The sequence below is a fragment of the Cucumis sativus genome, chromosome 7 (genome assembly GCF_000004075.3).
Source record: "Cucumis sativus cultivar 9930 chromosome 7, Cucumber_9930_V3, whole genome shotgun sequence".
Lineage (NCBI taxonomy): Eukaryota > Viridiplantae > Streptophyta > Magnoliopsida > Cucurbitales > Cucurbitaceae > Cucumis > Cucumis sativus.
This window is the reverse complement of record NC_026661.2, coordinates 17,574,376-17,602,211: the sequence shown is the minus strand read 5'-3', so window position 1 is coordinate 17,602,211 and position 27,836 is coordinate 17,574,376. Positions and strand designations below refer to the sequence as shown.

Below are 27,836 nucleotides of genomic sequence, written 5' to 3'. Positions count from 1 at the left end.
TCAATCAAACCCAATATTCAATTAATTGGGCCCATGATTCAACCCACAAAGTCCACATGAAAATTTAAAGAATAGAGCACCTTTTCTCATTAAGCTTAATCATATTGCTTGAGCTCTTCTATTTTGTTGAGGTGTTATTTGATTGTGTATTAAAAAAAAAATTAAAAATTCATTTAGATTTAATAAACGATCCATATAAATAGTGTAGCCAAATCGAGCAGTGGACAAAGAATCTAAATTATACAAATAATTTAAATGATCGTGTCCAAAAAATCTTTTAAAATAATCGTTCAAATATAAACAATCGTCTACCGAAAAAATATTTTATTTGGGCACTCAAATCTAAACCATATTCTCCAAATATATTATGTGACCAATTAATGACAGATCTTTTTTTTGTATTTTTCGTTTTCAAAATTGTTCTACATATTTTGTCGATTTATTATATTGAAAAACTTATAGATTAAATTGAGACAATCCCAAAAGTTTATAATTTAAACTAATACAATTATTAGTTTTAAGTCTAAATTAGATGTTTTTAAAAAAAATAAAAAATGCAGATAAAACCACTAAAAACAAAATCTATTATAACTGGTCGTAAATATAAATATTTTGTAAAGTTTCTTTAAACGGATATAATCTCATAATTTAGTTGTTAAAGTGATATTTGCCTTAAAAATTTTAAAACTTCCATGTTTACAAGAAACAAATGAAAGTCATACAAAATTAAAACTATATATAACAAAAACACTATTGAGCTATTTTCTTATAAAAAGCAATATTGACGTATTTTGGAATTATTTTTTGGCAAAGTCAAAAACTTTTTTATGGCTGGAAAACCATTCCTTAAAGTTTCATAGTTTAGAAATGCTATACATAGAACGTTTTGATAAAGGTCAAAATAACCATTATTTTTTTAGGAAGTTTTTGTATGGAAATTAAATACTTTCTTAAATTTAATGCTTTATGGAGAAGCATTTCAAGCATTTCAAGAGTCATACTTTTAAAAAATGTAAGAATCAAAATGTCAAAGTGATTTAGTATGAAGCATATTTTTACTACAACTCAAGGACATTCTCAAAAAAGTAATTTACTTATTTCACTTCCTATATTGTTTAAATTTGGCCAAAATAATCATAAACAAAGTCTAATTAGCAGTTATTGTCTAATTTGTGATATGAGTCATATGAGTAAGGCAACAAATAATTTGATAGAGACCAAATTGGAACACTTTTACTCGTGACTTTCTTTGTTTGTGTTAACGTCATAAATGAAAAAGTTGATTTTTTCAGCTTCTAAATTTACAAATAAAACTACATTATTTGATATCCATCAACTTTTGAATTATAAAATTTAATCAAATATTTACATCTTATAGAACAAACCTGATTTTTTTAAAAATGATTTTTCATGGGCTTTTTCATTTTGTTAGCCGAGTCGTAAATATTTTGCCGTTTTGTTAAATTTATCAAAACTACGCTATTTGATATCCGATCAACTTTTGAATTATAAAATTTAATCATATAATTTTTTAATAGACATTTTAAAATGTTTACAAAATACAGTAAAAATTTATATTACACGTAAATAAGTGATTATTAAAAACTTAAGTAAGTTTTTATTATTTTTAGAATCTATCATTTTGTTATATTTTTTAAACACTTCTACCCATTTTTCACCATTTTTAAAATACGATAATATACAATTATTTATTTTAACCTAGTTGAATAAGAACTCGTTTTTGTTTTCAATGTTTTGAAGTTATGATTGTTGCAATATCATTTTTGTTTCTCTTTTAAATAAAAAAGTTATATTATTAGTGGAATTTCCAAAACAAAAATCACATTTTCTTATCTATAGATTTTAAAAGATACTCAATAAAATTTCAAACAAAATTAAAATCTCATATAGTTATGGAAGAGTAGGAGTTCATCAAAACTGGTTTAAAACATTATTTTTTTAAAAAAGTGAAAATTATGAGAGAGGAAACACAATAAAAACGATGGAGTAGACATCCACATGGGTTTAAGAGTAGAATAATCCCAACATTCCCACTTATCCATTACCCATTGAAAAAATATAATTCTCAAAAGGCTTTAAAGTTCATTTGGCCTTTAAATTCTTTTTTTTTTCCTTAATAAAAAAAGCTCCCTTTATAGAAAATATGTCAAAGCATTGATCATGTACATTCTCCTAAAAAGAAAAAAAAAAAGAACTACTAAAAGGTTGTTAAAATAGAGCTACTGATTAAATTTGGTTCTAGTTATAAATTTGTTGTTAATTATTTTAGATGGGGTTTACGTTTGATTTGAATGACAAAAGAAGAGGTTAAAATGAACTTAAAATTAATTTTATAAAAAATGAAGAGAGAAAAAAGAAGAAAGAAAAGTATTTTTATTTGTGAAAGTAAAAAAACAAAAAAGGAAGGGTAAAAGTAAAATAGTAAATGTGTCGAATTTGGAAATGTGAGGCAATAATTAAAAGAGAAAAAGAAAGAAAAGAAGAAGCCCTAATTGAATTGATGTCCCCCAAATTGTTGGGGGGTTATACGTACATAATTTTTTAATTTGGAAATACTTTGTGGAGGGAAAATTAGAAATCGTAAATAGAAAAATCACTATTTTAGCCCTCCTTGCCTCAAATAATTACGTACCAACCTACCCTTGTATGAACTGATTTTAATAAAAAAGGCACTCAACGACTCTGCCCCTTTCTTTCTTCCTACACACTAAAACCCGTCTTCTTTCTTTCTCATTTTAAACCCAAATTTACAAATATCAATTTCTTTTCCTTCCAAAATATGAAGAGTTTTGTTACCCAATCACACACCTGTTGACCTCTATACCCTTCTTCAACTTCCACGATTTTCTAATTTCTTGGAATTTGCTGCATTGGAACCTTGTTCTTCGGTGTTGCCACACTCGGGGTTTGATCTGTTCTTTTCTTTTTTTCCTTTTCTTTCTCTGTAATTTTTCTCTGTGTTTTTTTTCTTCTTGTTTCTAAGTGGTTTTTTGATCTGGCTTTGGATCATTTTGCGTTTTGGAGTTTTGGCTTCGGTTGGAGGAGTCGAAGTTGTTTTTTGTGTTATGGGTGTTGTGTGGTGGGAGTTTTGGTTAGGTTCAGGGGGTTCTGTTTGAGCATTTTGGTATTTTGTGTGTTTTTGGGGTTATGGAAGAGGAAGCGGGTGCTGAGAAATTGTTGAGTAAGGGGAAAGAGGAAAATTTTGATGTTGATCGAGTTTTGGATGGGGAGGGCACTCAAGGGTTGGGGAATCTTCATGTAGGTGGTGAGGAAAATCTGAATTCGGTTTCAGTTAGTTGTGATTTTGGGAGAGAGTTGCCGGAGTTAGAAATCCAGAAGGGATGTGAGGCGAGAGTTGAGGAAGTTGTGGTGGATGTCTTTAAGGGTAGTGGGCAAAATGCTGAAGTGGAAAATAGGAGTAGCAAAAGGAGAAAGGTGGATGATGGCCACATTGAAGGTGGAAGTAAAAACGCAGTGGACAAAGTGAAAAGAAAATTTATGGCTAATAAACTACAGGGTAGTGATCGAATTTTGCGGTCGAGTTTTGTAGAAAAGGTAGAGTGCGATAGTGTAGCTGCTAGTGAAGAGAATAACAATAATATGGAGGTGCAGAACTGTAGGAGCACTAGGTATGGCAAGAAATTAATGAAGTTAGAGAGGCGAAGTGAAGAACAAGGAAGTGAACAACAATTGTTCTCTGGAGATCAGAAGGTAAAAAGAAAGCGTGGGAGACCACGAAAGACTGAAAAGGAAGTTGAGGAAGTAGTTGTTAGTCCTAAAATAGTTGTTAGCCCTATGAAGAAGTTGAAACGTAAGCGTGGAAGACCACCCAAGTTGGAGAGTGAAAAGAACCATCAATTTGTTTGTGAGTTGAGGAATAAGAAGTTAAAAAGGAAGCGTGGAAGGCCACGCAAGATTGATAAGGAAAATGACAATTCATTGTTTGATGAATTGAATAGTGAATTAAATACCTTAAAACCCAAGCGTGGAAGAGGAAGACCACCAAAGTTGCAAAAAAGCAATGGAGCGTTGAAGAATGAGCACACTGAAGGAAGAAAGGTTAGGTTAGCGAGAAAATTAAGTATGAAGTTGAGAAACAAGGTGAGAAGTAATGTGCCAACTGATCGGTTATCCTCAGATAAGAGGCATATTAGGAAAGAAATACACATGAAGAAAACTTTGCAGGCTGGAAATGATTTATCTCAGGAAATTTTGGAACCAGAAGCAACACTGACAGCGAGTTCAAAGGTAATTTCTTGTGGTGAGAAGACTAAGAAAGTGAAGAAAGTAAAAAAGCCCAAGATCGAAGTTGATGAATGCAAGAGATCAATAGCAAAGAATTTATTGAGAGAGAGGATTACTGAAATATTAAAAACTGCTGGTTGGACAGTTCAGTATAGACCCAGATTTAATCGGGAGTACAAGGATGCAGTTTATGTAAGTCCAGAGGGACGAACTCACTGGTCAATCACCCTGGCTTATAATGTACTTAAAAGGCACTATGAAGAAGGTGATGGCGATTCCACAGTTTATAAGACTGGTTTTATATTTACTCCAATACCAGATGAAGAAATCATGACACTAACAAGGGTTAGAAGAGCAGGGGGGGAGAAGGATGGAGAATTGAAGAAACAAAGGAGAAATAAAAAATTTAAAATGAGAGGGATCATTGAAAATATGAAGTGTAATGAGAAAGCAAGTTATTCAAGAAGTCCAGTTTCCAAGTCCACTAAGAGAAAGAGGAAAAAAGCTATGTTGCATCAGGACGTTCATAATTCTGATTGTAATAATAGCCTAGAAAAGGGGTTTCCTAGTTCATTTCGGACACAAAATAGACAGCGATGTGCTTTATTAGTTCGAAATACAGAGGAAACTGCAGATTCTTCCAATGATGGATATTTGCTATATAATGGGAAGCGGACACTACTTGCTTGGATGATAGATTTGGGGATTTTGTCACTTGATGAGAAGGTACAGTACATGAACCAAAGAAAGACGCGGGTGAAGCTTGAGGGTAGGCTTACAAGAGATGGAATTCATTGCAGCTGCTGTGATGAAGTTATTACAATCTCAAAATTTGAAATGCATGCAGGAAGCAGAGTTGGTCAGCCACTTGAAAATATATATGTACATACTGGTTCTTCCCTCCTCCAATGCCTGTTGGAATCATGGAATAAACAAAATGAACCACAATGTAAAGGGTACAATTTTGTAGATGTTGACGTCGAAGATCCTAATGATGATACTTGTGGAATTTGTGGAGATGGTGGAGACTTGATTTGTTGTGATAGTTGCCCATCTACGTTTCATCAAAGTTGCCTGGATATTAAGGTAAGGGCTCATCAATTATTGGTGTGTGTGAGTTACATTCAAATGCAATCAAGCAATCCTTTTGGGTCCATGCTCTTCCTCTGGGATACTCTAACTCTGTTTAAGTTAGTTTTTTTTTTCTTTCGGTCCTATAACTAAACGATAAAATCATGTGTAAGCCGTTGATATGTTGAGGTACTTCTGTTTACTCCTTTTTACATAAAGAATTAGGTGAAGAGGTAATACTTTTGGATGTCTGGATTAGTTTTCAGTCTTGCATATTGTATCAATTACATGTGATAATTTTGTAAGAAAGCCCCTAAAACTCTTTGGGACTTGATTTTACTTTTTAACAAATGGGACATGCTTTTTGTTGCCATAATTAATTGGTGTTTTTTTTTTTTTTTTTGATGTACCAAAGTTTATAATAGTTTGCTTTAAAATCTTGAGCCATTAACTGTTTTGTTTTTTTGTATAACTTTCAGAAGTTTCCTTCTGGTCCCTGGCACTGTTTGTATTGTTCATGCAAAGTATGTGGACAAGTCACGATAGGGTTACATCCTATGGATGATCATCATGAGGCAGCTGCAGATGTGTTATGTAAATGCGATCTCTGTGAGGAAAAATGTAATGAATCGTAGATATATTTTTCCCGTGGATCCTTCGTTTTATTCTTTTGGAATGCTTATGTTGTTATATTATTGTAAACAGAATTGTGAATGAGCAATTATTATTTGCAGATCATCCCATATGTGTCCAGATGAATAATGCTTCTGGTGATGACGTGAATAACCCATTGTTTTGCGGGAAGAAATGTCAAATGGTAATATTTCAGTTATTTGTTATGTTATGATAATCAGAGTTGGAAATATTAAACTTTTTTTGAGTTCACAGTTCGGAGTTGGAATTGGATGTTTGTCCCTGGCACTACAAATACTGAAAAACCTCTCGTATTCTTAATTTTGGTAAAGTGGCTGTGCCACTTGTAGCAGTTCATCAGTTATCTATCTACAGCTTTAAGTTAAATTATACCTTGGTATGGTTGTATTTTCTTTGAATAGGAACAAGGCCAAGTTTCTTGGTCATGTATCATGGCTTCTTTCTTTGGAATGCAAATTATTTGAATTCCTTCCTTACAAATATGTAAAAAAAAACCTTTTTTTTACTCATTATTTTTATTTGGTTTTATGGTGCTTTCACTTACTCAGTTGAACTATTTAATGTCGTTCCAGTTACATGAAAGGCTACAGAGGCTTCTTGGGGTTAGGCAGGATATGAAAGAAGGATTTTCATGGACTCTTATACGTAGAAGTGATGTTGACTCAGATGTTAGTCTCTGCAATGAAGTAGCTCAGAAGATTAAATGTAATTCTGAGCTTGCAGTTGCCTTGTTTGTTATGGATGAGTGCTTTTTGCCTGTCATTGACCACAGAAGTGGCATTAATTTGATTCATAACATTCTCTATAACTGTGGGTAAGTACCTTTCAACTCTAAGTAACTTATTACTTGTTTACATTTTTTTTTCTGTATACAAAATATGCGCTAGTTGTTTAGTTTCTTCATACCGGACATAGTTTTCCACCCAGCAACTAATCCTTGAGGTTGTAGGATACATAAGTGGACACACTTTCATCAATTACTTGGTTTCTATTTTAATTTATGTGGAAAAACGTCAACTTATTAGAATGATGAATGTCCATGGAATTTTTTCGTTCTTCACAAGTTTATTCATTAAAAAGTTTATTCACTGAGGAGTTGCTGGTCCCTTGACTATTGAATGTAGAATTCTAGTTGAGCAGTAACTTAATTTTACATTTAAGCTTTTCCAAACTTATTCTATTAAACATCTGTTACTAGTAGTTAGTTCTTCTGATGCACACATTGAGATGCTTAAAATGATGGGAATATATGTACTTTTATGATAAGAAACTGAGTAATGCATTTATGTGAAGATAAATAAGTAGGGAAGCTTATATAAGAGCTTGTGAGTTGGTTAGAAGTAAAGTGAAGGGATAAATACGAAGTGCTTTAGATTTGATATCCCACAAAGAAATAAAGCAAGACAAAGCAATAAAGCAACTGACATCACTTTCCAGGATGATAGTTTTTGTTTAAGGGGTTGAAAATTGAAACTGTATTCCAAAAGCATCACTTTTGTTGCTAGAGATCTTGGCTCTGAAGTCTTAAATGGCCTAAAGGTTCACCTTAAGGATGAGGGTTTTGTAATAGGAGAGGAGTTCTTGCAGATAGCGAATAGCATAATATTTAGGACTGGAATGTCTTATGTTGGTAGGACCTTAATTTTGTCTGCTTAAAACATCTATCTTTTATCAGAGAAGTCGTTTTTTCTTCTTTCATAATGACATATATGGATGTAAATATGGTGAACTGAGATAAAATGACTGGCTTCAAAAGCATTAAAAATTACTTGTAAAATTTTCATGGTTAAACCCAATTTTAAGTACAATAACCAGTAGTTTTTTTTACATGTATTTTAGCCTCTGAATACCTTCAATTCTTTCGATTTCTGTGCTTGCTGTACTAATTACTAAAGCAATGGAAGCAAGGCATGTGTACTTAGAAGTGATAAATTCCTTTTCCAGGTCAAATTTTACTCGTCTAAATTTTAGTGGCTTTTACACTGCAATTCTTGAAAAGGATGATGAGGTTATATGTGCTGCATCCTTAAGGTATGTTTGGGTTTATCTTGTGTTTAAATCTCATTTGAATTCATTGCAAATACTATTCGTTTAATCAAGAAGAAAGAAGATGTAGTAAGGATAAAAGCCAGAACACCTTTGTATTTGTGGCTTTTTGTTTGATCTTATATTGTCGCTTTTTGGATGTGATGAGGGCGCTAAGGGGATGTCAACCTAGATGAGATGCTTGGGTGCGCCTGCTGATCCTTCCTCCCTCCTATTGCTCTTTGTATAACACTCATGTACTTTGAGCTTTGTCTCTTTATTTATATTAATAATAGCGAGACTCGTATCCTTTTGAAAAAAGATGTCATTGAAGTAAACCACCCTGAATTGTCTGAAATACAGTTGGTGCATTTTGTTTAAGATGCAAACTTTACTTGAAGCGTGATTACTAAGGTCAAGGAGACCACCGACTATTTGAACAAGCACTTATGAGCACAACTAAGAAATGGAAGCTCCTTTGGATTTATTCTAGGGTAGGACAGTATTCTTTCCTGATCAAGTGAATGCAAAATCGTTGGCCCTACCCTATGGAAAGTTCATAATTATACTTCATGTGTATTCATGTTAATTATGTTGTGTACCACTTGTTATTTGCAATCCTTCAAATGTTTATAAAGGAACAATGCATAATCACTCACCTTTTTTTTTTTTTTGGTTTTGGTTGTTGGTTCTTTTCTACAAAAGGCCAGGCTTTGTACAGTGCTTTGGATGAGATACATAGCTCTCACCGTCCTCTAAAATATTGTGAACCTCAACCTTATTTTATTATTTAATAAATCCAACATCATCATGTTTTTTTTATATATATATTTTTAGGGGCATTTTCAAAGATTGTAAAATATTGAAACTAACAAAATATAGCAAAATCTACCAAACACTCTATAGCACAATTAAGTTTTTTGCTATATTTTGTAAATAGTTTTATTTTTTTTGCTACCCATAACATTACAACTCCCCTATTTTTCTTTATTTATTTTTTAATTTTCAAACCCATTTTGCAAGCGGGGCAAGAGGGCATTAAGAAGTCTTATGTCATCCCCACAATTACTCTAGTTGATCTGTACACTAGACTAGTTTGTTCAGTATACCTATATTGAATCCTAAAGGGAGGGGCAAAGGGCTTTTCTGTATCTTTTACCGCTTGATGTTCCTAAGTTAGCTGCATGGCTTTAAATTAGCCCTCAGTTTCAGGCTGTTTGCTAGTTTTGTCAACTATTTGGTGGTTGAGGAAGTACTTGGGAACCTATCAAAAGGGCTGAGACTTGACTTTTAAAAAGTTTTATGGAAGAGTATGAACTCACTATACATGTTTTCTAGTCGTGGAAGGGAATGCTGTTTTTATTTGTTCATTTTTATTTCTCCCATAAATTTCTAACACTAACATTGAAATTCTTTCCTGGTTGATGAAATAGGATCCATGGAAATGAATTAGCGGAGATGCCATTCATTGGAACTCGTTATATGTATAGGCGTCAGGGAATGTGCCGTCGCTTTCTCAGTGCAATTGAATCAGTAGGTTATTGTGCATTCTATATCTTATCGAATCGTCATGTCATTGTGTATTCTTTGTGCTACAATAAATTACTAGTATTAATTAATCTTCTAGATTTCATTTGGTTGTTTCTTGTTTTCCTACTAGGGTGCAGCATAGACAGAGATGCATAGCGGTAATAGGTTTAGACTTAGCTTTTCGGCTATGAGTCAAAATTTGTTGCGAGCTAACTGAATATGAAAACGTGTTAGGTTGGAACTTGGTGAACACTGAAGGTTTTCAAAACTTTTAGCTATCAAATAGAATTCTAAAATGTGTTTGGTTGGAACTTGAGCTTTGAAGCTTTGAACATTTTACGTATTAAATACATTTTTGGACTTGGGTAATATCAGTGAAGGATCTTGTATATTGTCTTCTCAGTTACTGGCTGTAGTAGTCATCTTGATCAAAGATTCAAAATAATAGTGCTTTAACATATACTACGGCATAAAGGAATTCTCAAGTGACTGTGCCCCTTGTTGACAGTAACTTATATTAGTTCTAGACTGTCTCATTTAATCTGTGATTCTGTTCTAGTTGAATGTAAATAGTTCCTTGTGTTAGTAGTTTCCTCTCCTGAAGGAGAGGCTTGATGACATCCAGTAATTTTACTTCAAAGGTACTAATATATTATTGTGCGAAAGTCAATATCAAATGTGTGCGTTAACAGATATCTGACTTTTTTGGGTCCTAGCTGACTTATACGAAGTTCATTTAAAATTCATATCATTGTGCTATTTGATTTACTGATACGTGCCTGTTTTTCTTCTGTTACCCCTTTATCTGTCAGGTTTTGTCCTCTCTAAATGTGGAAAAGTTGGTCATTCCTGCAATATCTGAGGTAAGAGATACATGGATTTCTGTCTTCGGTTTCAAACCCCTTGATGAGACTACCAAACAAAGGATGAGGAAAATGAGTCTGTTGGTCTTTCCCGGTGTTGAAATGCTACAGAAATTGCTATTGAAGGATCATCTTCCAATGGAGTGTACAACTCTTGGAGAAGGTATCTAATTATTAGAGATTGTGCTCATTGTGCACTCATCGAATTCATATGGCTACAGATTAATTTTTTTTTTCTTGTAGGATCCATATCCAAGTCTCCTGAACTTTCAGAACATCAAACGTTGGAGGTCGTTGCAAACTCCCCTGAAGAGAGAGGTTCTCCTTGTTCTTGTTTAAATTCATGCAGTGAGGGCACTGCACAAGATGGAATGGGGATTTCTGGTGATCCTGCAGTTATTGAATCCAGTGTCAAACCAAATGATAAGATTTCGAATGGTGATATTGATAATCCTACTAATGATGTCAAAGCCAATAATGAAGATTTTGCTGGTAATAATTTGGGGAAAAGGAACCAAAAGTTTGAGAATTCATTGAACTCTACATGCCTTTCATGTAAGGAAGATAAAGAGGCTGGCCAACACCAGACAACGTCTCTTGGTTCTACCATTTCAGACCCTGAAGATCGGAAGTCTGAACTAAATGGACAATTGGATGGAAGCAAAGCAATCAATCAAAAGTCTAGTCTGGAATTTCCCAAAGGTACTCCAAGTGTTGATTACCAGGAAATTGCAGCAGAAATTGGTATTCGAAGTGACAAACTCAAGTCTACTCAGGACGAGCATGTAAATCAGCCGAAGACAATCAGCTTTAGTGACCTCCCAGAGACTAATCCGGTACATGAGGGACACAAGTCTACTGAGGACGAGCATGTAAATCAGCCCAAGACAATCTGCTCTAGTAACCTCCCAAAGACTAATCCGGTACATGAGGGACACAAGTCTACTGAGGACGAGCATGTAAATCAGCCCAAGACAATCTGCTCTAGTAACCTCCCAAAGACTAATCCGGTACATGAGGGACACAAGTCTACTGAAGACGAGCATGTAAATCAGCCCAAGACAATCTGCTCTAGTAACCTCCCAAAGACTAATCCGGTACATGAGGGACACAAGTCTACTGAGGACGAGCATGTAAATCAGCCCAAGACAATCTGCTCTAGTAACCTCCCAAAGACTAATCCGGTACATGAGGGACACAAGTCTACTGAGGACGAGCATGTAAATCAGCCCAAGACAATCTGCTCTAGTAACCTCCCAAAGACTAATCCGGTACATGAGGGACAGACAGTTATCTTTGACTTGGAAATTGCAAATGGTTGCGACGCCACTTTACATATGGAGGATAAAACTAGTTCTCCCTCTGAAGGTGATAGGGATAATGCACATGCTGTATCTGCTAAAATTTCATCTAATTGCCATCCAACGGAGGATGTCTTGTCGTAGGCAGATGTCCTACGGATCACTGGGATTTCAGCAAGTACCTGGGAGGATGATAAGAATGATGATTGGAGCATCATCAAATCTTCACCTCTGAAGCAGGAGAATTGAGATGAACTGTTTACCAAATCAACAGGAGTCTGCTTCACAGATTAACACATGCCACACTGTATAATAGATCACTCTTCTACTAAAACTTAGCTTCTGCTTTGGTTTTTCTTTGCGCCATTGCGCAACTGAATGTAGTTTTGTTGCAGTAACCTTCAGGTATGATTCTGTCAAACCAAGCTACTAATATCCTTTTGGTCTCGAACCTTTGCATCTTCATTGGCTACCACTACAGGAATGCGTGTTGCAGAACTCTTTTTGCTGGCCTTACTAACCAGTGCCATTTTTGGGATGGATGATGATATCCACGGCCGCCTGATTCCCCCCAAAAGAAATATTTTCTAGATTTCTTTATGGTGCATTTTGAGTAAGTGTTTAGGGACAGGTTGATCTTATGTTCATGTCATTTAACCTTGGGGGTAAAACGGTTTGTACATCCCGTTTTTGTTTCTGGCATACAGTTCTGGAGAGCGCTGTAAGTTTTCTTCTTACGTTAGCAAAATTGCCCAAAAGGGCTGTTCATTTTGAAACCTCCTTGTTTACTGTAAATTAAAAGTTTAATTGCTCTATTATGGAAATGCTATTGCCTTTGTACATCCTTTCTTCTTTTGTGTATTCATCTTTATGTTTTGTTGTGGCAGATAAGACTTGGAATCAGTTTAATTTTACAAGGTGACCCTGGAATAGCTTATTTTAAAAATTATAAACATGATTTTCTGGTTTTAAACATAATCATTTCATAGTTAATATATAAATAAAGGAGTGGCTGCAACTCCAGGCACTTCTTACCAAAAGGGTTTTAATGTAAGTATTTGAACTATGAGCTCTGTACAATAACTTTCTCAAGGCATTGTGTATTCTATTCTTATTGTTCTTTTATTCCAACTAATCCTAATAGATCACAGTTATTGGTTCTCTTCTTCTTTGTGCTAAGCCAAATTTCTCACATTGATGAGAAATTTGGGTTAAATAGGTAGATGAATTTTAGATCATTGGAATGTTGGTAAATTTGAAGATTGTGCAATTTCCTACATTTTCTTTTCTATAGGTGCTGTTGAACAATATTATGAGCGAAAGGAGTTACTGTGTAATTAGTGTGTGCCTGCTAGGTTGATAAGATAACTTTTGGTAAAATTACAGATTTATTGCCTTAATTTTCAAATTTTTATCTATTTAGTCTCTAAATTTTTCAATAGTACAAATTTAGTCTCAAGGTAAAAAATGTAGTTGATGAGATTACTGTGATGGTGAGGAGGTTAGGAAATGTTTCTCATTTTGTCCTTGTGTGGGAAAATCGGATTGCTCGCTTTCTAGCTCTCAAATGCAGTTGGGTTTAAGTCTTACTGATTTTGGAAAGGCTTGAGACTCTTGTGTTCCTTGGTTGGTTTTTGGATGAAATTAACCTTGATTTGTGCCCTCCTTTTGCCCCTCGAGCTTGAGATTTTTATGAAGTATTGTTTCAATTTTTTCATATTTGTTGATCTACTAGGTCCAAGTAAAAAATTGTGGATTTTATTACACATACAATTCTATTTTTTATTAAATAGATCAATTAATTTTAGTAAAAATGTTGAATCTGTGAAGACTTATTAGACATAAAAAAAAAGTTGAGGTTTTATTCAACAAAATTCAACGTTTTAGAACCTATTAGATACATATAATTGAACGGGAAGAATAACAATCCAATAAACTCATGATAATAGTAGTAATAACAACCGTTAATCATAGTCTAACTTTTAAAACCATAGGATTCCAACTTCAAGTCAGTGAAGTGCTTACTCGGTATTTGAGCTTCCAAATGTAATAGTTGGTGTTTTCAACCATTTGAAATTTCTTTTTGGTATAGTATTTACTATTTCTATTTTTTTTTCCTTTTTCTTTTGTTATTCTATTAACTATTTTATACCTAAACTAAAATAGTTTCAAACACCAACTATAATAATTCAACCATTAACTATAATAACTAACACAAATACAAACACAGTTTCTGAAAATTAGTAGCCCTCAATTAAGTTTCCACCAAAATTGTAAATTGAGGTTACTCAAATTACACTATGATCAAGAAATCCACCACATGAAAAAGAAAAAGAGTGGAAAATAGAATTTAAGTAAGAAGTACTCAACATAAAGCTTTAAAGTATTCCACTTGGTTAAAGGAAAATTCACTGAATCTCATGAGTGCATATGAATCCACCCACCCACCCACCCACTTCTAGTTTTGAAGTTTTCCCTCCCATTCAAACTTAGAACAAATAAAACTCAAATAAATAAATAAATAAATAAAAGAAGACAAAATAATAAAGATTCCCCCAATTTGGCAGCATTGATAAATTAAAAAAATTTACAATCCAAAGATTCCCATTTGGCCTCCAAATGTAATGTTATTAAGTACAACCATCATCTGTCTCCACAACATTGGACAACCTATCTCAAAGAAATATTACAATATTGTTGTTGTTATTATTATTATTTGTTTTCTCTAAATTGTCCTTTAATGACAGTAACTTATCATTATTGTTTTTAACTGTCTTTTTTCATGGGAGTGAGAGAAGGGCTGTTTTGGAATATGGTTCCATGTGGCCCATTCAAATTAGGGTTTCTTTCTTATAAGATCAGCATGTGTTTTGCAGAAGGAGATATGGTTTTTTGTGTGTACCCCATGTGGTTTATTTTTTATTTATAAAAAAAAATATTATGGAAATTGGGTTTTGTTTGGTTATGAGAAAGGAGGAGAAAAGTGAGAGAAAAAAGAAGAAGAGACGAAGGCATTATCTCTTCTTATGATTTGCTTTATGTTGATCTATATGACAGTACTGTGAGTGCTTTTCATGTGTTGCTTCACATCAAATTTCACAGAAATGTTTTGGGCTCTTACATTTTTATCTTTACGTTTGCTTCCTAACTGCCAATTTGTATTTTTCATCTTTATATACTGTCTTTATTATCAAAATTTTCAATGCATATATATATATATATATATATATATATATATATATATATATATGTTTATTAAACCATAATATCTAGCTAGTTTGGAGAATTTTAGAGTTTAGTTATTATGATTTATAATTAAGATTTAGTCAATTATGGTTTGATTTAGTCTCTATAAGAAAAACTATTTAGGATGGTTTTATCAAAGCATAAGAACAAAATTCTACTTTTAACCACACCATACAGACCAAATTTGGATCAAAATTACAAATGCCTTCTCTATATGTGAGTATTATCTTAAGAATATTTCTAGTACCACGAAAGAACTATCATATTTTTTTTATTCACACTATAAATTTATATTCATAAATAATATTTATTGACTTTGTATTTATGTCAATGAATCTCATTTTATTTTTAAAAGTGTGTTGACGTGACATACAATTCGTAGGAAAATTTTCACTAACAATTTTGGAAACTTCTTCTCGTTGTAAATTCATCCATTATTATTTATTTTTATTATTTAAATAATAATTCAATCACATTCTTTGAATTATTACTTTGAGATTACATGTACAAAGCTTAATTAACATATGACATTGAATCAATATTTGCATATTACACAGTAGAAAAATCCACAAAACATGAAAAATAAACCTCGACTATAATTAAACACGTGGCAAAATATTATTTATCACTTTAAATTTATTTTAAAAATTTTTAATTTTAAAATATTTTCAAAAACATTTCTTATCGATATTTCCATTGAATTTTTCGTAAAATTAAGACATCGACATATTCATTGACATTGATGTTTTAAACTTTGGTATATAACGAGAATTATATGATGTATGTAGATAAAGTGTATTTTGAGATGCATCTCAATATTCCTCTATATATTTAATACATCGTCGATTTGTCGTCTTTTCACTTTTTTTTTTTGTCTGATCTATTCTTTTTTTTTTCCACCATTTAATTACTAGGTCATGTCAAATTATACCATCTAGATAAAAGGTGTTAAAAAAAACTACAGAAAAAACCAACAAAGCCTCAATCAGAAGGATCCATAACAATTGAATAAGAAATCTGTCTTTAGCCTTTATGTTAAATTATCAATACACTCCACAACTTTGACTAGTACATAATTATTCCATTAAATTTTGTCTCATGTTATATTATATATTAAACTTAAAGTGGATAACTTAATGTACTCTCTTCACCATTTCATTTTTATTTTATTCACTTTTTAAAATCAGGATTTAATTTAAGATAAATGAACACAATTAATATTTAAACTTTTACATGTCCCTATTAGTTTTTCAATTGTCTAAGCTTCTCATCTATGACGTTTGTGAACTAATTATTTAAAGACTACGATAAATTACAAGTAGTCTTTAACCTATTTGAAAAGTTATCAAAGATTTTATAGAAAGAAGATGGTAGACCTTTATAGTTTATGAATGTAAATGAATGAAAAATGGAATTAATGTAACATGTAAAAGGCCATGTTAGATTAAAATTGTGATAAGCTCATGCTTGAAATTAGATAATAATAACACTGTTTGATCCTGTGGCAACAAAAAGATATACAAAATGTAAAAGAAGATGTGAGCAAAAAATGTTATGGAAACAAAAAGTAAAGAGAAAAAGGGTTTTGATGTAATAATTAATTAAGGTGAGAAAGACGAAAACCAAAGTCATGTGGGACCCACCTCTTCTTCTTCTTCTTCTTCTTCTTCTTCACTCCCCCCTACACCACATTATATTATAATCATATTATATATTGATATTCATAAAACTCAAAATCATATCAAAAACTTATAATTAATCTAATCAATATTTTCCTGCAACCCCACATTTAATAATTAATCATTATTATATGTATGCATCAATCTCTATCGTTTTGTTGGCCGGACATCTCACACTCACAGCCACCGCCGCCCGCCCCTCTGTCGTCCACCATTGACTCACCTTTTTCCCGATCCACATTCTCCTCTTCCTCCGTTTCCTTCATCGCCAATGGCGGTTTTATTACTGTCGCAATGTCCGCGAAAGCCTTGAGGATATGTTTATGAGTGGTTTTAGGGTTGAGTGCTAGATAGCATAAAAGAAGTTCATGCAAGAATTCCCAACTTGACTTTTTCATCGTTGTTGTCGTTGCCACCGCCGTCGTCATTTTCTCACGCGCTTCCATCATCTCTTGCATTGACCGTCGGAAGTCCATGTATGGGTCTGGTGAGTACGTGGGGATCACATGGCTATTGTTGAAGATCATCAAATCGTCGTCGTTGCCTTCGTACCTGGCGGAGTACTCGGACGACAGTGACATGGTGGTTGTGGATTCGGTAGTAGTGGTAGTGGTGGATTCTATGATGGAGTTGGAGCTGCCAGGAGAGGAGAAGAAGAAACGATGGGAGGTGAAGGCGGTAATGAAATCGACTGCAACATAGGCGTCCGGATCGGCGACACCAATGTCATTGGTGAGCCCGAAAAGGGGTGTGGAGGGGGAATTGGAGTCGGAGTTTGTGGTGGTGGTGGTGGTGATCTCGTAGAGAGAGTTGTAGTTTGTGATGAAGGCGGCAGCAGTGGAGGAGAAGGAACGGGTGGTTTGACGGCGGCGATCTGCGGTGTGGGTGATGGGGGGAGAGGATTGAGCGGTGGAGAGAGGATTTTTGATCTTTGTAAAACAAAGGTTCAAATAGTTTCTTCCAAGTTTGGTTGGCATTGTTTTTTCTTTTGTGTGTGTGTGAATTTCAAAAATGGCCAATGAGAGGACTTCCTCTCTTTATATTATTGGAAGAGAGAGAGAGAGAGAGAGTGAAAATGATAAGGTAAGTGATAAGAGATTTATATGTTTGGTTTCACTTACATTATTTGTTTTGTTTTTTTAGGCAAAAGACAGGCAATCAAGAGCAACACCATAACCAAATTAAACTCTCTCAAGCTCCCAATCAAATCAAGAGGAACTGAACACATCTCGGATACATCTTCTCAGATTAAAGAACACTTCGTTAAAAGGAAGGCTAAAGTCTACAGTAGAATGAATAACTTTGTTCATCTTTCCAGAGATATAACAAAAATCAACAACATTAGTAACATTATTCTCAACAAAAAAGAAATATCTTCCATGAAAATTCCAATCTCATTTAAAGAAGTGACCTTCGGGAGTTTAATTAACAATATATATCCAACACATCAAAGACTCAAGTTTAATAATGGAGGTAATTACTAGATCAACACATTTTTTTATGCTTAATTGCTGATTCCAATTACATTATCTATCTATATTCTTCTCAAATAAGAGATAACGAACAATCGACCACTTATCTCTATGCAATACTATATTTTCTCTACTTATCCCTATGGTAGTAATATCATCAACTTCAAATGTTGCTTTTTTTAAAGTACGTATTTTTAGTTGGTTAAATTTCAAATTAAGTCATTAAACATTTAAATATGATTTGTGATCTATTTAGTTTTTTTTTTTTTAAACTTAAAATAATGTTTAATAGATGTTTAACCTAAATCGACTAGAACAATAAAGGTTTTATTATAATTATGTACTTTGTTGAAACTTATATGGAACAAAATTTATAATTTATGAATACTTTCAACATTATTTTTTTGAAAAAAAAAAATAAAGAAGGTGATCGGTGTAATTGAGAATTGGAAAGTATGATTACAACAAAATTTATAGTTTAGAGGTAGTTTTTTATGCAACACTTTTGATTTACAGTTTAGAAAACAGCTTGGTGATGTCAATTTAAGAAGTATGCCATTAGATCATCAATATTAAATCTTTTTTTCAAGTGTTTTTCATGTGAGATTCTCAAGTATATATATAACACATATAATAGTATGTTAAAATTAAACCACTTGATTCACTTTTAAAATTGCATTAAAATATATATATGAGTTTTTAATGTTTTTCTTATTTTTTAATTTTGTTCAAGAAAAAAAAAAAAAAAACCCCAATCAAAGTAGGTAACTGAATGTACCATATAATTCATTTTGAAATAATGATAAGTGATGCCTAATTTAAATTAGACTAATCCACAATAAAAAGATGTAATATTAAATCAAGTTTAACTCATTTAACACACTGTTACAAGTCATTAACAAATTAATTAAGTTTTAAATTTTATATGGTGAGTTGGATATATCTATATTTTATAAAGAAACTAAAACATAAAGTTTTGTATTTTGACTTTCCAGACACATAAAAATTTGAGCTAATTACACAATGTTCTTTAGAGGTAAAAACTTAATTACATTTAGAAAAAAAAAACCATTCCATTATAAAATGCTTATAAAAATACATTGAAAAGAACTAAAATGTTAGAGAGATTACGACAGTTGAAAACAAAAATATAATTTCGATTATTGGACAAACCCATGAATCTCAAAAATATAAAACATAATTTAAATTACCTACTAAATACAACTTTAATTTTTTCTCCTTAATTTGGTTTAAAGAAAAAAACCTCAAATTTGGGAAGGAGAACTCACCTAACTTGCACAATGACTTAGGTATACGAAAACAATAACCAACTGGCGAAGGAAAAAAAAAGTTCCATATATAACCGTTATACAATCCTTGTTAAAGACTTTTTTTTTTTCTTTGTTAACTCCTCATATTAAAATGACTTATCAAACTTATGTTAGCTCATAAGTCTCCAATTTGCAAACTCTTCATCAACAAAGTGCATCATAGTCTAGTAAGCCAGAGTCGAAACAAGTGAATTAACATACATTTGAGATGTTTGTGAGGTCTTTTATTGGATGTCTAGTTAGGTGTTGAACAAAATAAGATAGGATGAATCAGGTCAGTAACTGAAATTAGGATTGAGATGATGTGAAGTGAAGTGTAAGTTAGTAGTTTAGGGTAGAGAGTGTTGAGGAAACAGGGGTGTGAGCGTCAAACCCCATCATTTAATAATACCTTCTTCAACAAAAGTTCGTCTCTATAAGTGTAACTCTCCACGCGCACTCATATGCATATCCACCACCAGCTTTGGTTTCAAATCGTGTATCTGCGAATTTAATAGTAATACACGCGGCAGTATGCTCGTGGGGTGAAGTGAAAAGTTTAGAATGGAAGCAAGGCGCCGCACATGCAAAGACTTGGTGGTTGGACCTATTCTTTTTCTTTCTAATTAATTTCTTGCCTTTCTCCACAATCCCATTTTATACCCTTTTGCTTGTTTTGATTAAATTATAAAATTACTTATCATTTGTTTAAAAGGTATCCTTACTACTTTCAAAAGTAGTAAGTTATTAGATGTTTCAAAATTTTCTTTAATTAACTCATGAAATGGTGTCATAGCCATTTAAGATGGAATTGTATCACCACGTACTAATTAGTCTCCATTTTTATTTTAAATTTTTAATAAATTTTATTTTAATAATAGTTTAAAAATATTTATGAAAGTTTTCTTAAAACTGTGAACTTAAATATTTATATGAAAGTACCTCTACATACAAAAGTTTTTGCCGTCGTTTTCTAACTATACTCTCGTGTATTTTGGATCGATCTTGTTTTATTTATGTATCATATTAAATTATATATTTGAGCAAATATTTAGATTAAATTGTTATAAAAAATTTAAAATGAAAATGAGGAACTAGTAAAATTTAAAATCACTAAATTTTTATTGCTATGAACTAGAAGAGAGTATATATATATTTTTTTCGTTCTAATACATCACATGTGTTTAAATAAAGAACAAAAACACCATTGCTCAATTCAATGTTATTGCTCTCTCTTTTTACCCAACAACTAATTTTGACTACCAAAGTTATCTTTTTCACACCATCCTAATTTTGAAGTTTGAAAGTAGATTTTATTTTCTACCACAGTCTAACCAACACTTGAAATAATTATTACTTCATAAAATTTATACTACAAAGGCATGCATATAATTTAAATTTAAGATTAATTAGCCACATATTTCACAGCTTCTTTCATTTCCAAGAACTAAAAACAAAAAAATGAAATGATTATTAAATAGATATAAGTTATTTTATATCATAAGATCGTGAATTCGATGTCAACAATCATTGATATCTAGTTACCTATATATTTTGTTTTTTTGTTGAGTTGTGTGATGTATGAGGTAGAAATGATGAGACTTGAAAAAGGGATTGTACTAAAAAATACTGTATAAACAGAATTGATGTGAGAAATGAGAGGGAAAGGGAACAACAAAAAAGTTTTGGTGTTTTGAAATTAATCAAATGTCACCTTACTACATCTCTCCCATTATTGTACTTTCACTCCACTTTTATTTTCAAGTTATTATATCATATACCATTCTTTTCTATACAATATTTCATCAAAGTCAATATTTACCATAAATATCACTTTTAGCACCCTCCATACTTCCCTACTTATTTCTTCCACTATTACCCTCTATCTTTCGATATAATTCTCTTCTTACATTTTTCTTAATGAACTTTATCATTAATAGTCTTATCAACCTCATATTTATGTCATACCAATGTTATATTGCTCCAAATTTTTGTTATATTTTCTATTTTTTTTGCTATATATAAATATGTTTTTAATAAATATTATATTGTATCTTCTTTGGATCTCTTTTAATTTATCCATATTTTCTATTTCTATTTTTTCCCATTTTAATCAATTTTCTTATGCATCATTGTACTATCATGTTTTTTTTATAAATATTTTAGTATTGATTTTGAAAAGAGTATATATATATATATATATATATATATAAACACGATAGACCATACAAAATTACAAATATTAAAACCTTTAATATATACCTGCACTTTATATGGAAGGAAAAAAAAAATTTATTTTAATATATTGATTCTTAAAATTGAATGATGGAAATCTTTTTATTTAATGAAGATGTGTACATGACTTAACCAATTACCAAAAGATTACCAAAAGATTGTGTAATTTGAATCCATCTATCTCTAGAAATTTGGACCAAAAATGTTGAACTTAGGTAGAGTAAGATTCAATTTGAACTCATCCACATATGGGTTCAAATACTCTTATGCTAATTTTATTAAATTGAAAAACTATACAGTTGTTATTTTTCTTTTTAGCAAAAACAAAGTTATAAATAGATCATATCCCATTCCATAATTGAGAGTGCCTAAGTGAAACATCCATTTGATATGCCACCTCAGAGTTTTGTCAAATATATATTATAAAATTTTGTCAAATAATTGAAGGGTATATATATTATTTGAAACTCTAATTTTAAAGAAAAAAAATATTAATAAATAAAACAAGAAAAGGGAAGTCTTTTCTCTCCTAATTATAGGGACTGTCTTCCATTGTTTTTATTGATAAGCAACACCTTACAAAATTATGCTTCAATATATATATATATATATATATATATATATATATATAATGTTTATTTATTTTAATTATCTAATTACTAAAGAACATAATCTAATATGTCCAAAGAAAAAAAAAAGACAGAAAAAGGAGAACAAAATCAGTATGTTGACATCCATAAAATAAATTGTGAATTATAATTAAAAAAAATTAGATAAGGAAGATCACCTAATTTAGAATTGCATCGTTAGAATTGCTTTAAATTGATATGTTTATTTAATTATCCTTATTTCTACACCATGATTTGAATGATTTTCATGTTAGTTAAACTATACTAGTAGTTTATCTGTTATTAAATTCTTAATCAAACTTCCTAAGAAAAACTTTTTTTTTTTTTGTTTGTGTAATTTTGACTTTTTCTCATAATTTTATTGAAAAATTAACTTGAATTTTAATCAGTTAATCACTTCTATAATGTTGACAACAAAATAGAATGCAAAATATTGTATTTATAATAGATTTATTTACAAACACTACTTTTCCACACATTTTGTTTTCCTTGCGTTTACATTATTGTATCATTATTGAACTTATTATTATTATCATTATGTGAGCTAGCGTTATTCGTGAATAACCTAATTGGAGATAAAAGACATGACTAAAACATTTATATTATGTTGTCTATAAGTTTTATGGGCAAATATACAAACATATAATAATAATAATTTAATTAATTTAAAAAAGAACATGTATGACCAAATCTGATAATGCATTTGCCAAAACCTAAATGATTAAGATTCATATTAGCTAAGCTAAAGCCCCTAAGAGAATAATATATATGTATATATACAAACACAACAAAACTAAGAAGTTTCCAAGGAGCCAGAAAGAACAGTTTTTTTTAATAGAATTTATAAAAGCACAGAAAAAGATAGTGAGAATATTATATGAAATCAAGATCTTAGATGTTAGCTGTAAGTTATTTGTTTTTCTCTCCATGGAAACAAGAAACAACAAAGCACACTTTGCAAACGCACTCATAATTTGACTCTACAATTTTTGTGTCTTTTGAAATGGGAATCTACAAAAAGGTTATGTCAATTATATTATACTTTAATTATTATATATTTTGTGTACTTTGTTAAAATTAGCTCCCCACTCTTAAATCTCACTCCCAATAACATTCACTCCACTTTTGATCTCTTGTATATCACAATTTTTTTAAAGAAAATATGTTTGGATATGTAATATAGTCAAGTTGAAAACACGAAAATATTTATATGTATAGTGAAGTGTAAAAAATTCTCCACTAATATGATTAATATGAATATGAGGACGAATGGTCATCATCAAAATCATCAAATATGGATCTCCACTAAATTAGCCCAGCAATAAGCCTACAGTCCAATCACACATTATACGTATGCCAAAATTTTATTTCAAGTCCTTTTTTATTAATGTATATCATTTTCTTCATGGAAAATTATTTCTGGCCAATTTGAAATGATTCCTTTTTTATTAATGTATATCATTTTCTTCATGGAAAATTATTTCTGGCCAATTTGAAATGACTAAGGAGAATCAAAAGTACATTCTCATTTAAACGCCTTAATTAAAAAAAAAAAGTAAATAAACTCCTTATAAACACTCATGTACATATTTTTAAAAAAAAATTATCTATTTTTGTTTCCGGAGAAAGAAAAAATTAAATGAGCTAAATTGAGGGTTTGGTGGATTTCACTCTTTTTTTTAGAATACTTATATTCTCATACAAATTAAAATTTGCTTACATGGTTAAGATTAACTTTAAAAAAATATTTTTAACTTTTAGCAGTTGCCAAATAACTTTTTTTTTTAAAAAAAAACAACTCATTTTTAAATTAAAAATTTGAGAATGCATTCTAAGTACACTCAATTTATAGTTGTCAGTTAATTAATCCCATGCATCTTTTTTAAGCTTATTTGGAATAATCTTAGATGTACAATAACTTGGTTCCAACAAAAAGATATATATATATATATATATATATCCTCTCAAAACCACTACTAAAAGTCTAATTATAAAATATAACCCTACACACTAGAAATTAAACACACACCTCCTAAACAAAAAAGATAACAACACAGTACTCCTAACAACTACTTGAAAACTTCTTGACATCCATAAAATAAAGCAGAGAAGAAGAACTTGCTACTATATGATCAAAATACACTATGCTACCCCTGTTGTTGGTTAAGCCTTGCCGCGGCTGCCACTGACGCTGCCACCCCTCCCGGGGTAGTAGCCATTTTTAGGTCGTTCCTTATCTCCGCACTTATCACCCTCTCTGCGTCTTCCTTTGTCACCGTCTTATCTCCTGGCAACTTTCGTGTCGCATCCTATCAAATTTATCAAACATACTTCAATACTACGTTAAGGCATTAATCGCCTAAAAACAAGCAGGTTTGAATTGGTAACAAGTTCTCTTACGGTTAGAATGTCGCCAAGTGTTGTCTTATTCTCGTTCAGCATGACTCGAGTGTTGAGGGTGGCAGCCGATTGTGCCTCCGCCCCAATGCCACCTGGGATTATATTGTTTTCCCCGGTCGCACGAACCTCGGCCGCTTGGATTGCGGCCGCGTCGCTTTGATTAATCGGCTTGTCTCCCGCACTGACTGCGCTGGCTTCTAAAGCTTCTCCAATGCTGATTGAATCATTGTCGAGTGTTGCTCCTGGAGATCTCATTGGAACGTTTGGTTGGACAAAACGTCCCACAATCTTAAGGGGAAAAAGGTATCACTATCAATCGATGAACTTGATTTCTTTTCATCACTAGCTCAAAATTTAAAACATTTTGGCCAATTTTCTCTCTTTGACAATTAATCTCATCATAAACTTCCATTTTCCTTTTTTTTTTTTTTTAATATTTTGCCCATAACACTGCAAACCATATCCAATTAAATTTCTTCAGAAAATAATCGTATCAATATGTTAATACACATAATTAAAATCACGTTAATCAAATATTTAAAATTAAAATCAAAACCTAAAATTTACCTGTCCGCCCACCGACTCAACCACGAATCGTTGACCGTCGACCACAGTTTCAGTCACGTTCACACCTTCGTTTAGAGCAACATCGGTCACGTCGGAGTGACCAACAAGCCCAGCACGTTCGTTGAGATTGGCAGCGGACTGCATAACCGCAGCAGGGCCGCCACGAGGAGTCTGGCCGAGAATTATATTCTCAGCGGCCTGCAAGCTGGCAGCATCACGAGGGGCAATGGGCTTGGAGGCCAACTCGCCGGAGACGTCAAAAACGTCGCCATATTTGACTGGATCCTTGTAATTATCTCCGGCAGGCCTTTGAGGCTGTCCTTGACTCATTTCTTTTTTTTTCTTTTCTTTTGTTGTTGGAAGTAATAATTAATTTAATGTGTTTGTGTATAATATATATATACACACATGAGATTGTGAGAGAAGAAAGGGATTTACAAGTGTTGAGAGGAGAATGAGAAGCTTTTAGAGAATGGATGGAGGAATATACATGTGGATATGAAAACTAATAAATGGCCATGCAATATGCTTAACTGACACTTGGAACTGATGAAGAGGTTAAGCCATGAAATAATGTACATGTGTTCGTGTGATTCTTTTAAATACAAAATCTTCAATTCATTTCAATTCTATTAATTTTGAAAGATTAGTTTAACATGATTGTTAATTACTCAGTTATTAATAATTATAAATACGAACGTTATATAATCTATAGAAGAGAGTTTAAAGAACAGTTCATTCTTTAAATGAATCCATATTGGTAATTACAGATTCTTTTTACTTTCTTTTCTGTGAGATGTCACTTTACTAAGAAACGCGAAAGCGAAGATGAAAAAAAAGTCATTTGAACTCTTAATTTATTTTTCAATATTTTACATCTTAACAAAGGTATTTAGGTTGTGAACTAATAAGTGATATAGCTCTTCTTATGATAATATTATTTGTCACATTATTCAAAAAGTTTCTGTTTGTTTGTTGTCTGCTATGAGAAATTAACGCCTTGGTTTTGCAAAATCAAAATCAACGATATGTTATGAAACAAGCTATATAAAGAATTAGAACAACGCCTTGATTAAAAACAAATATCAACATAAAAATTAGTTCAATTAAGATATTAAAAATGTTTGAAAGATTTTTATTAGCAAAAGTGTTATATAACTAATAAGTATAGAAAGTAATACAAAGAAGGATGCTATTACTATTCCATAAGAAGAAAATTAGTTTGTTTTGGAGAAATTATTAATTTATATATTTTTAATCTTGCTTAGTTAATTAGCAAGGTTAGATTAACAAAGATATAATCAATTATATTCCTAATAAAGTTTTGCTTCATCTCTAAGATTTCACAAAATTTTCCACATTTTTTTAGATACTAACCCCACCAAAATTCTGCTATATGAGTTATAACTAGTGATATCTTCTCTTTTTTTGGAGTGTGGCATAGGGCATTGAAACCTTGGAATCATACATATAATAAGTTTTATATAATCTATCTTAATCATAATCTTATTTCTTGATCATATCAATTAATTTTATATCACTTTGAGCTAATTAAATATGTTGGTTAACAATATCTTTATTGGATATTGGTCTTTTATTTTATTATTTTCATTTTTTTATGTTTCTTGACCTAGAAATTAAGAGCTAAGAATTATTTTTTATAGTCAATGTACATCGATAAATAAAAATTTTATATGTGTGCAACTCGAGCTAGCTAGGGTTTAATTGTCTTAGTTTTTTTGTAGTGTATAATTTTGTTGGGTTAAATAATTAAAAAGAAATAGTTTTAGTCCTTTTTAATTTCTCTCATCAAATAAATTAAATGTATATTTAAGATTTTATTGCACTTTGTACATTTGATGATCTTTATGGTGGAGACAAACACTCATTTATAGTAAGGTAATAGCCAGATTTACAACTATAGTCTTTTACATTTAAAGAACAGAAAAATCTAACAAAGATATATGATTTGAGAAGTTACACCAACTTTTACTAAATTATCTAAATACTATTCTCACCTGTACATTCATGGTAAACAAAAATTTGGTGTATTTATACGAATGACAAAAAAAAAAAATATCTCTCTCATATTTCATTCATCCTCTTTTGAAATAAGACTCGTATAATTCAACAAGGTTAGCAACTGGAATAAGAAAAGGACAATCGACAAATTTTATATGATCAAAATCAATCTCACTATTTAAAGCAATATTCTTTGCACCTAACTATGGGCTCAAAGATCCATGAAAAACCAAGCTCCATATGAGTGTCCATTAGAGGCTTTGGCTTTCATCCATGGTTCCGCGAATGAGCTATAAGACCGTTGGCCTAACTTTCAACTCTTTTTCCTTGGCTCCTTTGCTTCTCGATTGGACTTCTTTCGATCGAGAAATCAGCCAATTCGTGCCTTGGAGAATGAATGAGGATCCGATATCTTCGCTCGATGACCCAACTTCCTCCAAGAAAAATGGGGATGAAACTCCTATGTCATGCCACTACTTTCAATTATTATCTGAATTACATTGATTTTGCACTATGAATCAACGGAAAATTACCATGGTTATACGGAAAGAAAGAAATACTCCAAA

The 27,836-nt window shown here is 31.7% G+C and overlaps 3 protein-coding genes across 4 annotated transcripts; 1 reads left to right on the top strand and 2 right to left on the bottom strand.

Moving 5' to 3' along the window:
- Positions 1 to 2,713: 2,713 nt before the first annotated feature.
- Positions 2,714 to 12,552, top strand: LOC101209468. 2 transcript variants are annotated; one of them, XM_031888642.1, is made up of 9 exons: positions 2,714 to 5,352; positions 5,817 to 5,958; positions 6,072 to 6,154; positions 6,564 to 6,805; positions 7,936 to 8,022; positions 9,450 to 9,549; positions 10,359 to 10,572; positions 10,653 to 11,597; positions 11,685 to 12,552. In XM_031888642.1, exons 1-9 carry the CDS (start codon positions 3,169 to 3,171, stop codon positions 11,852 to 11,854), a joined length of 4,167 nt encoding a protein of 1,388 aa, XP_031744502.1. In that variant the 5' UTR covers positions 2,714 to 3,168; the 3' UTR covers positions 11,855 to 12,552. The 2 variants fall into 2 exon arrangements, with proteins under 2 accessions (XP_031744502.1, XP_011659296.2); XM_011660994.2 differs by having other exon boundaries at positions 2,715 to 5,352; positions 10,653 to 12,552.
- A 3,824-nt stretch (positions 12,553 to 16,376) lies between these two features.
- LOC101209224 (transcription repressor OFP12) lies at positions 16,377 to 17,709 on the bottom strand. Its single transcript, XM_004146952.3, has 2 exons — positions 16,859 to 17,709; positions 16,377 to 16,637 (listed from the first exon to the last, which is right to left on the bottom strand). Exons 1-2 carry the CDS (start codon positions 17,610 to 17,612, stop codon positions 16,585 to 16,587), a joined length of 807 nt encoding a protein of 268 aa, XP_004147000.2. The 5' UTR covers positions 17,613 to 17,709; the 3' UTR covers positions 16,377 to 16,584.
- Positions 17,710 to 24,133: 6,424 nt separating this feature from the next.
- On the bottom strand, positions 24,134 to 25,725 carry LOC101208980 (late embryogenesis abundant protein D-34). The gene is made up of 3 exons (XM_004146951.2): positions 25,249 to 25,725; positions 24,682 to 24,969; positions 24,134 to 24,590 (listed from the first exon to the last, which is right to left on the bottom strand). The coding sequence occupies exons 1-3, from the start codon at positions 25,576 to 25,578 to the stop codon at positions 24,429 to 24,431; spliced, it is 780 nt and encodes a 259-aa protein (XP_004146999.1). The 5' UTR covers positions 25,579 to 25,725; the 3' UTR covers positions 24,134 to 24,428.
- Positions 25,726 to 27,836: the final 2,111 nt, after the last annotated feature.